The sequence below is a fragment of the Carassius gibelio genome, chromosome A19 (assembly GCF_023724105.1).
Source record: "Carassius gibelio isolate Cgi1373 ecotype wild population from Czech Republic chromosome A19, carGib1.2-hapl.c, whole genome shotgun sequence".
NCBI lineage: Eukaryota > Metazoa > Chordata > Actinopteri > Cypriniformes > Cyprinidae > Carassius > Carassius gibelio.
The window spans coordinates 10884358-10901444 of NC_068389.1; the positions used below are offsets into that span (position 1 = coordinate 10884358).

Sequence of the window (17087 nt, forward strand, 5' to 3'; positions counted from 1 at the left end):
TAACACAGAGGGAGTTTATTTTAAAGAAGAAAAAAGCACTTTTTACACAGTTTTATCTATGATATATATATATATATATATATATATATATATATATATATATATATATATATATATATATATATATATATATATATATATATATATATATATATATATATACACACACATTTTAAATATAAATTTAATTTAATATATATATATATAGGACATGACAATAAATTCACATTAGCTTTGAACATTGCAAAGAAACAAAGAACAAATGTGGTTTACATCTGTGTTTTAATAAAAAGTCAAAGGATTTTCCTTTATTTTTTAAGTCTTAAATCAAACGCATCAAATGAATTTGAGCAGATTCTTCTTAATAATCCTCATCAAATCTGATCTTTTTCCCTTGGAAGACTGTGATTTGTGCCTGCTGTTCTTTTCTCTTTCTGCTAGCCTCCCATGAGGGATGAAGGGACTGCTGGGGTGGTTCTGACATCCTGGCAGGTGGACCTCGAGGATTCCGGTTCTGCTCAAACTGTGGCCTTCCCCTCCTTGCCCCCAAAGGTCCCGCCTGCCTTTGTCCAGCAACTTTAAAAGTCTGTCTGTTGGGACTGAATGGACCCGTCCTCCTGTCAGCACCAAGGTCTCGGCTTTTATACTGAGCTGCTTTCATCCTACCCTCAGGGCCTTTCCTCTGGTTCTGGAATCGAGGAGGTCTTAGGCTATCATTGCGGGAGCCAAACTTCGATTTCTGAGAGGACAGACTAGATTTGGACAACGCTGAGCAAAACACAGGCTGTAATTTGCCACGGTTTGTCTCATGAGGTTTGCTGGTGGCCTCCTTGTCAGTTGTTTGAAGCTCACTCTTTTTCTCCTCGACTTTACCTTGGTTGCTTCTCCGTTTCTTGAATTTGCTAACTTTACCCAGGAAGAAGTCATCGTCATCACTCTCTTCAGACTGAGACGACTGCTTATGGAAACGTTCCTCTGTGCTGTCGTCGAAATATTCCTTCTCTTCCTCCTCATCTGATAAATCACTCTCTTCATCGACCTTTTCTTCCTCAGCCCTCTTGGTCTCAGGTAGGTCTTTTTTCTTTTGTGGCTTTAAGGTGGTCTCAGATTCGTTGTTTGCTTTACCAGCATTCTTCTTGCTTACGGTTGAAGACTTTTGAGAAGAACTTTGGACGTTTAGAGCCGTGGCCTCTGCTTTCTGTGATTTAATTTCAACCCTTTTGGATTTTTCTGAAGATATTGTGCTGATCTTGGATGGTGGCACCTTTACGAGATCAGAGTCTGTACTTTCTGTGAGCTCTGCAACACTAGACTTATGGATCTCAATGGTAGGACTGTTAAATTTTTCCTTTGCCACATCACCATCCTCCTCACTGTCATCACTGTTGGGGTCATCCTCTGGTTCCTCGTCTTCACTCTTGGACTGCATCATACTCAGTCTGTCAGTCTTTTTCTGCTCAGCTTCAGTAGCCTTTGCCTTTTCTTCTTTGATGGCTTCTTTAACCTTCTGGAGCTTGGTGATGAATCGGGAATGTGTGGAGATATGTGCAATGGCTCTGTTCACTGGGCTTGCCTGAGGGTCCTGCAAAACCTTCTCAAGGTCAACATTCTCCTGAAGTGCAGTCATGGTCACCTGATCTAGTTTAAGGCTCCTTAAAGCCTTGATTTCTTTCATGATTTCGGTTGCTCTTTCTTGGCTTTCCTTCACCTCAGATTCCTGACCTTTCTTCTTCTTCTTCAGAGCAGCCACTTGCTCTGCCATTTTACTGATGATCAGCACCCTTGTCCGCTTTACTTCCTTCCTCATCCTGATCACCTCCTCTGGGATGGCCACTGCTTCAGATGATTCCTGTAAGAGGCATTTATTTCAGAATAAACTTCTTGCAAAGAGTACTTTAGTGTAATACAGTTCTTTAAAATTTAATACAAAATTTTGTGCACAAAGAAAGAAAAAAAACAACTTTATTAACCAATTTATTCTCTTCTGTGACAGTCATTGCAATGTTTTGTTTTCTTTATGCACAGAACATTTTCTTGTAGATTCATAAAACTAAGGTTGAACCACTGATGTCACACAGACTTTTTTTTATTTTTTTATCGATGTCTTCCTTAAGAATGTGGTAGTTTCCTTGCTGTCTATGCAGGGTCAGAAATCTCTTGGATTTCATCAAAAATATCTTCATTTATGTTCTGAAGATGAACGAAGGTCTTAGGGTTTAGGACAATGTGAGGGTGAGTAATTAATGACAAAATTAATCATTTTTGGTGAACTATCCTTTTGACTTAGTCTTTTGCCTCAAATATGCTGCTTATAAATAGTTAGTCAGGTAGTTGTTAAGTTTAGGCATGGGTCAGGATTTAGGGTTCTAAAATATGGCCATGCTGATGTGTTAGGCATTAATGTGTGCTTTATAAATGCTAAAAAATAGACAATATGCTAGCAATGTTACTAATAAGCAGCTAGTTAAAGGGTTAGTTCAGCCAAATATTAAAATTATGTCATTAATAACTTACCCTCGTGTTGTTCCAAACCTGTAAAATCTCCGTTTATCTTTGGAACACACTGTCCATACTGTCCATGTCCAGAAAGGTAAGAAACACATCATCAAAGTAGTCCATGTGACATCAGAGGGTCAGAGCCAGATAACGAACAAAAGACTAACTCGTTCACGAGTCAAGAACTGGTTGCATCGGTTTTCGGATCACCAGTACTTCTCTTGGACAGTTCGCTTCAATAAACCGGTTGAAGAAAACGGTTCACCGGTTCTTTTGCACTCGACGTAATGGCGTCGTTGGCGGTGATTGCCCTTGATTCAAGCTTTCGGTTTACATGGGCTCATAACAATAGCACAGAATCAGTTCAGAATCAATCACCAAAAGAATCAGTTCGGTTCAGACGCTCTGTGTGTCAGTCTGCTTCACACTGAATCACACATGCGCAGTATCATTAGCTCCTCGGTTCACGAATCAGACGCGTCTGACAGAAACGGTTCTTGACTCGAGAACGAGTCAATCTTTCATTCGTTATCTGGCTCGGCTCGGTGTTCATCTTCAGTTAAAAAAGTTAAAAGCTTAAGTAATTTGTGGATTAATGCGTATTGGAGATGCGAACCATTTAAACGATTCAGTTCAATTAGGTTTGGTTCGATTTGAGAAGACAATGCTGAATAAAGTCGTAGTTTTTGCTATTTTTGGACCAAAATGTATTTCCGATGCTTCAAAATATTCTAACTGACCCTCTGATGTCACATGGACTACTTTGATGATGTTTTTCTTACCTTTCTGGACATGGACAGTATACTGTACACACAGTTTCAATGGAGAGACTGAGAGGTCTCGGACTAAATCTAAAATATCTTCACTGTGTTCCAAAGATAAACGGAGGTCTCACGTGTTTGGAACGACATAAGGGTGAGTTATTAATGACATAATTTTTATTTTGGGGTGAACTATCCCTTTAAAAGTGAGAATTGGTCTCTAAACTAAAGTGTTGTCATAATTTATTCCTGTGATGTCAAAGCTGAATTTACAGCATAATGTGAGATCAGTGTCGCATGATTGCGCATTCTAATATGCTGACTTGCTGCTCAAGAGACATTTTGTATTATTTTTATCATCAACTTCGAAAACAGTAGTGCTGCTTAATATTTTTGGGGAAACCATGATGTATTTTTTTGGAGCATTCTTTGATAATAGAAAGTCCAAAACACTTGTTTGTTTGTTTTTGTAACAAATGTCTTTAGTCACATTTGATAAATTGTATGGTTCCTTCCTGTAAAAAAAGAATTTAATTAATAATAATAATTAAAAAAATTGAATGCTAGTGTGAATAAATCTATACTTAACTAGAAAAAGTGAATGTGAAGAAATGAATTTTGTGTTTTAAACTTTTTATTATTATTATTATTTATTATTATTATTATGTTAAAAAACAAAACAGATTTAATCTTGTTTTCAGCATCAAACCCAAGGTTTCAAATATCCTGTTTTATTACATGTAATACATTTTTATTACAATCAATTAAATCAAACAATCAATTAAAATTTTAAACTGTCTGGTTATTTTTGGACTTTATCCTTATTTTGTTATGGGAACGTGAACATAAACAATTGGCCAAATTAATAAGTCAGAAAATGGCACTCATCTATCAACGCCACAGTGTTGCCAGATTATACTAACGTTATTGTCATGGTACACAGCTTACCGAACACAGCATGTGTAATGAAGCAATGTTTGATTTATAAGTGTGCAGAGAGAAATATTACACCACTTCACACTTACCTCAACTGTAAGGGATTCTTCATTCTGGCAAGGGCTGGCCTGTTCATCTGTTGTCTCTAAACTCGTCTTCTGGCTGTCCTGTGAGGAAACATCAATTTCCTCTCGTCTGTCTTCATCTGTATTTTTATCACCGTCATCCTCTTTCAGTTTCTCATCATCAACTTCATCGTTTGATTTCTCTGAACCCACATCATTATCGCTGTCTGCTTGTGACTTGATCATTGGAATTTCTGCATTGTTTTTTGCTTGTTTTTCTGGATTTAATGCATTTATTCTCTCTTCTTTGAAGGCTTTGATGGCTGCCTTTATGCTCTGGATTTTCTTGCTGAACTGTGGGTGCGTGGCGATGCGGGCGATGACTCGTTCGGATAGGCTGGCCTCTTTATTCCGGCACACTTTCTCAAAGCTGATCTCCTTCTGTAGGGCGGCCTTGGTGACGCAGTCAGGCGCGACAGCTTTCAGCTCATGGATCTCCTCCCGAAGCCTAGTTGCTCGCCTGCGGAGCTTCTCCAAGTCTGCCTCGCTACCTTTCTTCTTCTCCAGGACTGAGATCTGACGGATGAGTTTCCGGATGATGAGCACCTTCACCCTTTTAACCTCCGGCCTCATTTTGACCACCTCATTGCTGAGGTTCAGTGCTGTAGGCATCTTTATGTGTGCTCTGAACACTGAAATGAGAAAAGCAACAAGTAGTGTGAGCAGCATGCTAATGTTTTAACATCATGCTCATTAAGCCGTGCAATTTAAACTTTTCAATATCAGTGCTGGGCTGTTACTTGCTCACAAACACAAGGAATTTGTCACAAAAATACCACCACTACAAACATTTTGCAAATATAATACATGTAATAAATTATAAATACAAGAAATGTGAAACTGAATGTGAATATTACATTAAATGCCCAGCGATAACAATGCATCATAATTGCAGTGATGTTTGTTTACATCATCTTAAACAATCTTGAAGAGTTCAAAACACTTATTGTAACTTTAAAGAAAAGAATGTTGCATGCACGCACACACACACACACACACACACACACACACACACACACACACACACAGATAGAGATAGCTAGCTTTTGAATATAACAATAACACAATCACATGGCCAATTTGGTGTAGGCTAACCAACACTAATATGTGAGCGAATTACAAAGAACACAAGCAAGCAGTCTTAATTAACCTAGTCATAACTTCCCCTCAACTTATACTTGCAAAAATGTTATCAAAATAGTCATTCATTCTCGCGACATGTCTAACAAGTTGTGTTTTATTCTCGTCCAGCTCGAGCATGGCTGAAGGCATGTGTTGACCTGATCCAAAGTGCTCTATTAAAAGACACCCCGTTTACACTACATGCCACCTGTTTTACTTGAGTATTACTACGGAAACCATCAAATCCACAGTTTATGTCAACGTTTACACTTACCTTCACAAAATAAACACGAAAATTAGAGTAGTCTGCTCAGGACGCCGCCATCTTGCTTTGAGAACGTAGCGCACAGCGTCCAGCGTCGTTACGTCACGACGCGTCCAGAATAAAAATGGGAGGGCCTCACGCGGACTGTTTTTATTTATTTCTTTGTGTCTAGTGGTGGGAAAACACTTGACAGTCCCGCATTCGCGCAGCGATGCTCATCAGTATTAGGACGGTCACGTAGTTTCCCCTCGATTGTTCAAAGTGAAGGGAATCTAAAGGGTGGAGGATGAAGCGGCGCAATGCGGACTGCAGCAAACTCCGTCGCCCGTTGAAACGGAACCGAATAACCGAGGGTATTCACAGCAGGTAACGTTACGGACCGAGAAGCTCCCGGGCACCAACCGCACCGTAATGGCGTCTCTGAACGGAGCTCTGCCGTTTATGAGCTTTTCACAGTCATATACAGATGACATTCACTGTGATCCTTCACTCCGGCCTGAGTGTGTAACGTTAGTGTATACGTGGATGCTCTGGCTTCTATCTGTGTATCATCCATAGGCTTCAATACTGCAGGACATGAAATTATAAGTATAACATAGTACTGGCCATGGCATAAATGCTTTTATGCGGTTGTTTTTTTTTTATAGCCATCATCACTGTGTTCTGCTGGAAGATCCTACTTGTGCAAATGTGTTTTGGATCATGGTAGCTGGTGCTTAGTTGCTCAACCAGCTTCAATATAAAAACAGCTTGACCAACTGGTAACTGGATTGTTGCTGGTACACTTACAAAACTACAAATCTTCAGCAAGATCTTACTGTCAGGCAATGAGATCTCATCTATGTTTAGATTAAACCCTGTGCAACTTAATGCTTCTCGTCATGACCGTGTGTTGGCCATGGCCTTGTATCTGTGGACCCATCTGATAAATTTGTGTATGTACGTATACACACCACCAAGATCTGCTCAGCCAAAACCTCATCTTGGCTGAATATATTTGAATAGTTTAAATATATGAGGTTCTTTCAGTTAAAAATGTCAGGAGTAGACCTGGAAGAGTCATTGAAATGTGATCTGTTGTTAACAGTCATGGAAATGTCTGCAGTGAATGTAAATTTCTGTGGTTATGCTCTTCTTGGATGCTAGCACAAGCCTCCATTAAATGTTATATTTTTAGAGACTTTTGCACATGCAGAAGTATAATATTTAATAAAAAAAAATATATATTCAATTGCATTTATAATTGTATGCATTTCTATTTACCTGATATACTGATATTAAGCCTCCCTAGATTTTTTTTTTTTTTAAGCGCTTAAATGCAGTAATAACGGAAGAGTGGAAAAGTAATCGAAAGTAATTTATTAAAAAGGTTTGCTTAAGAGTTGAATAAATAGTTTTTACCCTTCTTCTGATTTCTCCTGATCTAGCAGTACCTTCCTGTACCTGAAGTTCTTGGTCGTTTGGGCGCTGGTTCTGCTGGCCGATTTCGCGCTGGAGTTCAGGTTCGAGTACCTGTGGCCTTTCTGGCTCTTTATCAGGAGCGTTTACGATTCCTTTAGATATCAGGGACTGGTGAGTATGTGACCCTGCTCGGTTCTTTGTAAACCAGCACTGTGTATCTCTTTGAATGACATGTTTTACACTGGTTAAATCGACCGTCTCTACTCCTCTCATCTGATTCCACAGGCGTTCTCTGTGTTCTTTGTGTGTGTCGCATTCACATCAGACATCATCTGCCTGCTGTTCATCCCCAAGCAATGGCTGTTCTTCGCCGCCAGCACGTATGTCTGGGTACAGTACGTGTGGCATACAGGTGGGTCAACATCGCTCAAGCCCCGTCTGACTTCCCATCAGTATCTTTTTAGGAGTAAAGCTGCTTACACTCTAGAGTTGATTAAATTTGGGAACACTGAGAATCCGTTGCTTGGACATGGATGGTGCATTTGCAGAGAACGTATGGAAGAAATGTGTTGTTCACCAATGAAAACTGGATTAATGTGTATCCAGCTGTGCTTTTAGGAACCCAATCGACTGTTTTCTTGTTTCAACTGTCCCAGTTTGTTCCACATTTCTGTCCATGAAATGATCTGTCGGAGGTTTTGCTGGCATCTAAGCGCCCTAAAGCCTTTGTCGCTGATTATTCAGGGGCATAATTCAGGAGCATTCTGCTAAATATTACGCAACTGTTCACTTTCTGGCAGTTACTAGAGAGGGAGATGTTGAAAGAGCTTTTAGATCTCTCTGGATAGTCCTTTATCTTGAATGTGTTTAATTGCATTAAAAAGAAGAAAGAGCAAGTGGTATCTTCCTTTTTTTTTTCTCTCTCTCTCGCTCTCTCTCCAAAGCACTTGTTGGTGATTGACATAGTATAGTAGTATACTTTATTGTCCTCGAGAGGAAAATTGTTTTGGACTACAAAATTGCTGCATGACCTACATACAATCATCACACGCATCATAGTTTATGTACAGTAACAGTACTGTTCAAAAATGTTTTTTCTTTTAACTTGATCAAACATGCAGTGAGAGAGTAATCTTATGAAATATAACTATTTAAATTAATCTATTTGAATGCATTTTGAAATGTGAAGGAAAGCTGAATTTTCAGCATCATTACTCCAGTCTTCAGTGTCACGTGATCCTTCAGAAACCATGCTAATGTAATAATCTGAAGTAGAAATGTCTGTACTATTACTTTTGATCAATTGAATATATTCAGCATACTTGCTGAATAAATAAATAAATACATATATATATGCGCATGCACCTTGCTCTTGTATTCGATCTCTGAGTGAACAGCAGAGCTTTTTCATGGATTTTCAAGTGCTTTGGTCATTATATGTCCTTTTCTTGGGTTGATTCAGCGATACCTCAGGATAGAGGAGGAAAAGAATTGCTGAGACTGAATGATTGTTCCTTGAATACGCCTTGAGCTGTGACTGTGATTGCTCCTGCTGACACACAACTTGCAGCGTGCCTCAACAAGAGAGCGTTCTTCCAGCAAACTAGGCTTTTGTTTGCAGCCTAGAGCTTGTTTTGTGAAACCGGTTGCAATATCGATCTCCGAAAACAACCGGTAGCCTTTTGTACAAGCTCTCAAGGTCACTAATGCACTAGAAGTCATTATCGTTTGAATTATTATGCATTCCTAGATATGCCATATAAGAATGTCATAACTATTTACAGCAGACTAGAGTTCAGTTGTCGAACATTAAATGTACTTTTCCCTCTCTCTCGTTCTATTTTCAGAGCGAGGTGTGTGTCTGCCGACTGTCTCGCTCTGGATTCTCTTCGTCTACATCGAAGCAGCCATCCGATTCAAGGATTTGAAACACTTTCACGTAGACCTTTGCCGTCCATTCGCAGCTCACTGGTAAGCTTTGCTCGCATTTTACTCGCCCTCACGTCATTCCAAACCTTTATGATCTACTTTCTGTCATGGAACAAAAAGAGGAGAGATTTAAAAGTATGTTCATGCTGTGCTTTTCCAAACGATAAAAACTTTCTTCACAATTTATCCTTTTGAATTGCATGCAAGAAGGAAAGTCATAAAGGCTTGCATAATTTTGGGTGAAATATCTTGTCAAGCACAAAGCCACACCACATTATGCTTCACAGGTTCTTGATTATTAAACATAGCTGATGTAACTGTACTACTTATGACGCAGAGTCAGCTTTGTATTCGTAAACACACTGGTGGCGTCTCTATAGCAGCACATGGGAGTGTGTCTGATGTTGAGTCATCACTAGTTGTACCTCTTTTTTCTGTTTTCTGTAACATGTTGTTCTAACCCTTTCATTGCAGCATTGGCTATCCCGTGGTGACGCTGGGCTTCGGATTCAAGAGTTATGTGAGCTATAAGATACGTCTGCGGAAGCAAAAGGAGGTGCAGAAGGAAAATGAGTTTTACATGCAGCTCCTACAGCAGGCCCTGCCTCCAGAACAACAGATGCTTCAGAGACCGGAGCGAGAGACGGAGGAGGGTAAGAGCACTTGATTATGGCAAAAATCATAATCACGTTTTTTTTGGTCAATATTGTAATTATTTAACATGATTATGAGGGGTCCATATGACCAAAACTTTATATGAGTGATCTATTTAAAGATAGTGATGCATATCAAATGTTTGTTTCCTGTAAATAAGGATGCTATGACATCTACATTGTAGAGGCCAGCGGAATTGCAAACAAACTAAAAGTCCTCAAAATTATTGAAAATAATTAAACTTTCAGTAATAAAAAAAGGCAAAGGACAAAGACAATAGAATAAAAAGAAACCTGAAACAAACGGTGCTGTAAGGTGTTTTTATTTTTTATTTTTTTAGTGGAAGTCTCAAGCAGTATGATTTCATTTACTCAGTATTCCATTTATCATTAAAGTCTCATTTCGGTATTAGTTTGGCTCTAGTTTTGTATTTATTTTAGTTTATATTGGAAAGTTCATGTAGTGTGGTACAGCCTACAGAAATGAATAATCAAACGTAAAAAAATAGCCCGCTGTCACTTTAAGAGCTGCACGGATCCCAATTACTGTTACACGTGTATTTTCATTCTCAACTCATTACGTTATAAATGTATTTGAGCGTTTAGGCGCACACCTTGAGCTAAAGAGGACTTTATATGTCCGTGTTGTGTTCTTTCTCGGAGTGCATATCTCTTCATGAGGAGCAGCACAAGTTCTCTTTCATGCTTTTGAAAACATGAATAAAGATACTTCGATAAATCAACCATTTTGCAAATATCACATTACACAAATTTTCATGATTTGCATGGGAAATTGGGCTTTTATAGAGGAACGAAAAGACGGAAAAAAAAAGAAAAAAAATCATCCATGATGTATATATGATTTTTGAATTGAATCATTTAAAATGTTACACTACTGTTAAAAAGTGAGAGATCAATAAGATTTGGGTCAAAACTTTTTTTTTTGTTTGTTTTTTTTTTTTTTTTAACACTGAGCAAGGGTGCATTAAATGTATGAAAAGTGACAACTAGACATTTATAATGTTACAAAAGAATATACATTTTAAATAAATGCTGTTCTTTTAAACTTTCTATTTCTCAAAGAATCATGAAAAAAATGGTTCTTAAATATATATATATATATATATATATATATATATATATATATATATATATATATATATATATATATATATATATATATATATATATATATATATATATAAAGAAATAGAAATGGTTCTTGAGCAGCAAATCAACTTTAGAATGATTGGCACTGAAGACTGGATCTTAACTCCATTCCAAACTTTGAACAGTAGTTTATATGTTTAGTAATATATTTGATCTATTATGTGAAACTGTACAATGAATTTGAAATATTTCAAACTATATTTATTGCATGATTAATTCAACAAATGGAAACCAGTTGTCATAAAAAGTTTATTTAGCAGTTTTATAAAAAACAATGTTTTTTAATTTTTGCCAGCTCATTCGAAGAGATGGTAAAAGTCCTGGTTGATACCTTGATATCATCACGGTTCTTTCATCACGCTGGGAATGAAAGGGTCAAATTTAGAGCATTGCAATGTCAGAAAATGTACTCAGTCAGTAGGTTTCAGACGTAAACCAGAGATTTTACCTAATAGTATCTAGGTAATCCATGCATACAGAAGATTTTCATACTCTGCACATTAAACATACTGCAAAAATAATATCAGTATGATTGTACTTCATAAGCTATTCATTTGCATGATGCTTTCCGACGTGTTTCATTTATAGTCCTACCTGTCAAACAGCATTGCCTTGTAACCTTGAAATCTCATTCATTTGACAGCCCCCTCAAAAGGCTTGTTTGAAGCAGACTCGTTGATAGTGGCTCAGAACGGCACTGCTGTTCCCAAGAAACTTCCCGTCTCTCTGCCTGAACTGGAGTACAAGGAGAAGGCCAAAGACAAAAAACAGCAGCAGCAGCACAGCATAGGAATAAACAACAACATCCTTCAGACTGTGGATGCTAAACTACAAGACATTGAGTATATGGAGAACCACCTAAACACTAAGAGACTCAACAACGAGCTTGGCAGCAGTGCCGAGAACCTGTTCCAGAAAGAGGAGGCAGGCGGTGGAGGCGGAGGCTCTGCCACCTCCAAACATTACAAAAACTCCTCCCCCCACAGCCACACCTCCACCAATGGCAGCGTACCGTCCTCCTCGTCCAGTAGGAGTGAAAAGAAGCAGAAGTGTGCAGGGAAGAACCTTGCACCTCACAGAGATCTGATGGAGAACTGTATACCTAACAACCAGCTCAGTAAGCCCGAAGCATTAGTGCGGTAAGACTCCTACTGTGCTCCGATTCAGCCATTGAGTGAATCCGTCCCGTTTATTCCCCTCTTCTCTGTCTGGCAGGCTTGAGCAGGACATAAAGAAGTTGAAGGCTGACCTGCAGGCGAGCAGACAGGTGGAGCAAGACCTGCGCAGTCAGATCAGCTCCCTGAGCAGCGCTGAGAGGAGCATGCGCTCGGAGCTCGGTCAGCTCCGCCAGGAGAACGAGATGCTGCAGAACAAGTGAGAAATCACCTGCTTGAAGCATAATAAAAGTGCTTGTTAATATATATACCAAAAGCCAAAAACCAAAGGTGAATACTAGTGTCATTATCATTGATATCACCAATCATTGTGATTGGTCAGTCCTAATCAGCGCTGAGAAAAGTAACAGGTTGCAGGTGGGGACAATCATTTACGGGGGGTGACCTTTTATATCGCGATTATGATCAATTCTATTTCATGATAATGATATATTTCACAATATTGTTATTTTTGCTTTAAGTAAGGGGTTCATGATATCAATATTTTTGATGCCATTTGAAATATCATAATTCTTATAATCAATTTCAGTTGCACAAAACTAATGATAGCCTAACTAACATTTAGTAAAAAAAAAAAAAAACAACAACAACACCTATATAAGAGCAAATAAACTAATTACAAACAATAGGACATATGTGTAAAAACATGAAAGGGTTAGTTTACTGAAAAATGAAAATTATGTCATTAATTCATCTTCGGAACACAGTTTAATATATTTTAGATTTAGTCAGAGAGCTCTCAGTCCCTCCATTGAATTGTTGATTCTGAGAATGAATGAATCGTTCGTTCGTTATCTGGCTCGGCTCTGTGTTCATCTTCAGTTCTCTCTTCACAGCAGTTCAGTCAGTGTACTGTTTGAGTACATGAATTACTCCGGGATATTGGTTTGTTTGAACTTAGAAGGAGTGTCATTTGTGGATTAATGCGTATTGGAGACGCGAACCGTTTTAAACGATTCAGTTCGTTTTGGTGAACTGGTTCAAAAAGAATCCGGTTACATCGAATGATTCGTTCGCGAACCGGATATCACACACTGCTTTGTTTTGAACTCTCTCACAACAGACACGGAAGAGAAGACAATGCTGAATAAAGTTGTAGTTTTTGCTTTTTTTTGACCCTCTGATGTCACATGGACTACTTTGAAGATGTTTTTCTTACCTTTCTGGACATGGACAGTATACCATACACACAGCTTCAATGGGAGGGACTGAGAGCTCTCGGACTAAATCTAAAATATCTTAAACTGTATTTTGAAGATGAACGGAAGTCTTACGGGTTTGAACGACATGAGGGTGAGTTATTAATTACATAGTTCACCGAAAAATGAAAATTAATCCTTTAAGTGCTAGAAATAAGTAATAATACTTAAACGTACAAAACGCTATGTAGACTTGTACATAGATTTATTCCTAAAAAAGTGAATCCGTTGAGAGCAGCAAGAGATTTTTATTTTTTATTTTGTTTGATTAACATTAGTAATATATGATTACATAATCAAGTTTCCATCTAAAACTTTTTTACAGGTTTTTATTTTTTATGAAGATATAATTTTAGACCAATAATTTGAAAACGAATGAAAAATAAATAAAATAAATAAAAATTTAATTTCAGCAATTGTTATGCATGTTTTTGCAGTTTTTTTTTTTATGAAATCATTTGATCAACAAATCAATATGACCACTGAAAATGACACATTAAAAATTTACTAAAATTACAAAAAAAAAAATTACTACTAAAACTTAAATAAAATTCTAGAAATAGAAGCTCAGCTCGGTCAGAATATAAGAAAAAATAGTATAACCCTATAAAAATATTAAAATTACACTGATTTAGATCCGATTTAATTTATTTTTTAACCAGTAAATCCCATAATCAATCATTTTCAATAATAGATTTCCTTTGTATAACACCTTTCATACATTTAAAAAAAAAAAAAAAAAAAAAGTCAGTGTCCAAGGTCCCAAATTGTATTTTAATCACTACAATTGTTAAAAACCGTTCTTTTCTTGTGGAAACACCGGCCTATGTATCATCAGGTGCACATTTCCATCTCTCTACCTGCAGTTGTTTATGTGTTGATTATGTGTGTCTCTGTCTTAGGCTTCATAACGCTGTGCAGGCCAAGCAGAAAGACAAGCAAACGATTGTGCAGCTAGAGAAGCGGCTCAAGGCAGAACAGGAAGTGCGAGCCGCAGTGGAAAAGCAACTTGCAGAAGAGAAGAAAAGAAAGAAGATGGAAGAGGCCACAGCTGCACGTGTGGCTTTGGCGGCTGCCTCCAGGTAAGGCTCAGACAACTAGTTCTCCCAAAAATATGGTCTCAACCCTGTATTCTGTGGTATAGACTTGGTTATTTGGTGCTGTGTGTGTTTGTGCATCTTCCTTTCGTTGTGTCTTTGTGCTGGTGGGCTTGACTCTCGCCTCCCTTCACAGAGGAGAGTGCACAGACTCACTGAGGAGTCGCATACGTGAGCTGGAGTCGGAGTGCAAGAAGCTCACACATGACATGAAGCTGAAGGAGGAACCGATCCGAGAGCTCGAGCTCAAAGCGCAAGTAAGCCTGAACCCCTGCTGACATGCTGTTTTAATATGCGTTTTAGCAATATTATATAGCAATATTTAGAATAAAGCATTCAGGGAGGGATGGCCTTTGTGAGGCACAGAATAATAAAACTAAAAAAAAATAAAAACAAAGTTGGTCTTTGTAATTTTTGTTCCACCGCATTATACGATATACATATTTATTTTAATACACACTTGCTGAATAAAATGGCTAAAATAAAATGTATAAAATAAATTAAGACTGACTGACTGACCCAAAAAGTTTTGTATGTATATAAATAATACTATTATTATTATTATTATTTTTTTTTTCTGTGTACTTAAAGTTAAGACTGGTATTGATTCTCACTTAGCAATTCATCAAATTGTCGATGTAACATGAATTGTGTTTCATATTGGCTGAAACATACCTTCATATACTTAACTCTATGTGCAGGAGTTACGCAAATATAAGGAGAACGAAAAGGACACGGAGGTTCTGATGTCAGCGCTGTCGGCCATGCAGGACAAGACCCAGCACCTAGAGAACAGTCTGAGTGCTGAGACCAGGATCAAACTGGATCTCTTTTCAGCGCTCGGAGATGCCAAGAGACAGCTGGAGATCGCTCAAGGTCTGCCCTCTTCCGGTCTTCAGAGATCTCTTAGGCTTTTCTGCTTCCGCTCACTACCCTATTCTCTATTTGTCCTGCACACAGGTCAGATTTTGCAGAAGGAGCAGGAGATAAAAGAGTTGAAGCAGAAGATCGCAGAGGTCATGGCGGTCATGCCCAGCATCACCTACTCGGCAGAGACCAACAGCATGACCCCTGTGACCCCACATTACTCCTCCAAGTTCATGGACACCAGTCCTTCCAGCTTGGACCCCAATGCCTCCGTCTACCAGCCGCTCAAGAAGTGAATGTCCAATCACATCGTCCAATTTGCTCTTTGATTAGTCGAAGAAGTTCAGTATGCAAACCAATGGGATGGGGTAGTATTTTTGTTTGATTTACCCCTCCTCTGTTAGTATAGAGGTTGATCAAATAAGTGGAAAAATGTAGAGGGAAAACGGATGTCGCATTTACTAGAACTGCCCTCCTTGTGTTTTTAGGTTACTTTTGAAGCTCTTACACCTAAAATCTTTTCTTGTTAACGGCACTTTAGCCCGTTGTGGTTCTTTTTGACGTCCTCCATTTGTTTTGTGAGGTCTTTATGAAGATCTTTCATGGTTTTATTTAGCACCTTTTCATCCATGTGTTGAATCTGAACCGTTTTATGTGCCAGAAATGGTGGCATGACTTCTTTTACTTCCCTGGTATAAACGTACCATCTTTAAGTTTATTAAATGTAAAAAGAAAAGGGAAAACGTGTTGAGATAAGACTGAAGTATTTGTGATGGAAAACATTGTGTTCGTTGCAATGGAGTGATTAAGAATGCATTTCAGTTCAAGTATGAGCGTAGTATTGTACATCTCTGTTTTTCAAGGGAGGTAAAAAGCATTTCATTGCAGATGTTGAATCAGAATTGGAAAAATGTTAGGTTTCTGTATCTCCCGTGGATGTGTTTTTTTTTTTTTTTTAAGAGATTGAAGACCAGCAAAGAAAAAAGAAAAAAAAAATGTATTTAAAAAGGGGACTAATGTTCACATTGTATTTGTTTGACAAATATGCTGCATAAATATTTGGGAATGTTGTATTTTGCGGTCAATGCAAGTCCTTTTTGTTACTGGACAAAATTGAAATAGAATTTAGTTGGAACCAGTTGAAAAGCTGAACATATGATGTCTTGTTTGCCAGTTATATTACACAGTGCCTTGAAATATGTTTAATATATTCTCTCACACTTTCCATGCCATATTCGTCCACCCCTAGAACCAATCTGGTTGGTCAGCACAACCTAATTTTATTTTTTTATAATCTGCCGTCTTATTGCCATGTTTTGTCGGGAAAAACAATACCGATCACAGCAAACCCACTATAATCCACTAGATATTTTGTTATATCTCTAATTTACATTAACATGCTCATTGCATTTTATAATGCTTACTGAATGCTTTGATTTTTTTTTTGGTAAAACGTGCCAATATTTCTTTCCCTCCACCATTAAATGGCATTGAGGACCATGCAAACCATGCATCATTTCATAGCGACATCATTCAGTGACCGGGATAACACCTAAACATCAATCCATTAATGAGTTCTCTTTCACACTTCTTCTTCAGTGATTTAAGGTTTGTGTCATGATGCAGGCAGAATGTGCTTGTTTGGTTTAGTCCTTGTTTTACTATAGGGGCTTTCTTTTTTTATTTGTCTACTTTGGGAACGTATTACTGTGGATTGCATTTGGTGTTTTTATGGTAAACTTTGTGGAGAGTAAAGAACACACCTTTGTTTCTCTGTTTGGTTTTTTAACAAAGCTAAATATTGATGTTATGTGTATTTACAGGGGTGTAAAGTACACTTAGTACTGTACTTGCTTGGAGAATTTGCACCATTCAAATGCTATTGAAATTT

At 37.9% G+C, this 17087-nt stretch overlaps 2 protein-coding genes across 3 annotated transcripts; one reads left to right on the top strand and one right to left on the bottom strand.

The window, feature by feature from the left end:
- Window positions 1-265: 265 nt before the first annotated feature.
- On the bottom strand, window positions 266-5817 carry srfbp1 (serum response factor binding protein 1). Its single transcript, XM_052532973.1, has 3 exons — window positions 5715-5817; window positions 4283-4950; window positions 266-1849 (listed from the first exon to the last, which is right to left on the bottom strand). Exons 2-3 carry the CDS (start codon window positions 4928-4930, stop codon window positions 362-364), a joined length of 2136 nt encoding a protein of 711 aa, XP_052388933.1. The 5' UTR covers window positions 4931-4950; window positions 5715-5817; the 3' UTR covers window positions 266-361.
- LOC127935270 (macoilin-1-like) lies at window positions 5794-16966 on the top strand. 2 transcript variants are annotated; one of them, XM_052532974.1, is made up of 11 exons: window positions 5794-6071; window positions 7133-7277; window positions 7392-7518; window positions 8954-9077; window positions 9510-9688; window positions 11502-11997; window positions 12074-12232; window positions 14135-14314; window positions 14466-14586; window positions 15031-15205; window positions 15290-16966. In XM_052532974.1, exons 1-11 carry the CDS (start codon window positions 5992-5994, stop codon window positions 15490-15492), a joined length of 1989 nt encoding a protein of 662 aa, XP_052388934.1. In that variant the 5' UTR covers window positions 5794-5991; the 3' UTR covers window positions 15493-16966. The 2 variants fall into 2 exon arrangements, with proteins under 2 accessions (XP_052388934.1, XP_052388935.1); XM_052532975.1 differs by having other exon boundaries at window positions 5837-6071; window positions 7136-7277.
- The last annotated feature ends 121 nt before the right edge of the window (window positions 16967-17087 follow it).

Excerpts from the sequence above, each read along its gene's own strand:
- srfbp1 (XM_052532973.1), bottom strand. The coding sequence starts at position 4,930 with ATGCCTACAGCACTGAACCTCAGCAATGAGGTGGTCAAAATGAGGCCG. Across the intron at positions 1,850-4,282 it reads AAGAATCCCTTACAGTTGAG|GAATCATCTGAAGCAGTGGC; the intron begins GTAAGTGTGAAG and ends TGCCTCTTACAG.
- LOC127935270 (XM_052532974.1), top strand. The coding sequence starts at position 5,992 with ATGAAGCGGCGCAATGCGGACTGCAGCAAACTCCGTCGCCCGTTGAAA. Across the intron at positions 6,072-7,132 it reads ACCGAGGGTATTCACAGCAG|CAGTACCTTCCTGTACCTGA; the intron begins GTAACGTTACGG and ends CTCCTGATCTAG. Across the intron at positions 9,689-11,501 it reads GGAGCGAGAGACGGAGGAGG|CCCCCTCAAAAGGCTTGTTT; the intron begins GTAAGAGCACTT and ends TTCATTTGACAG.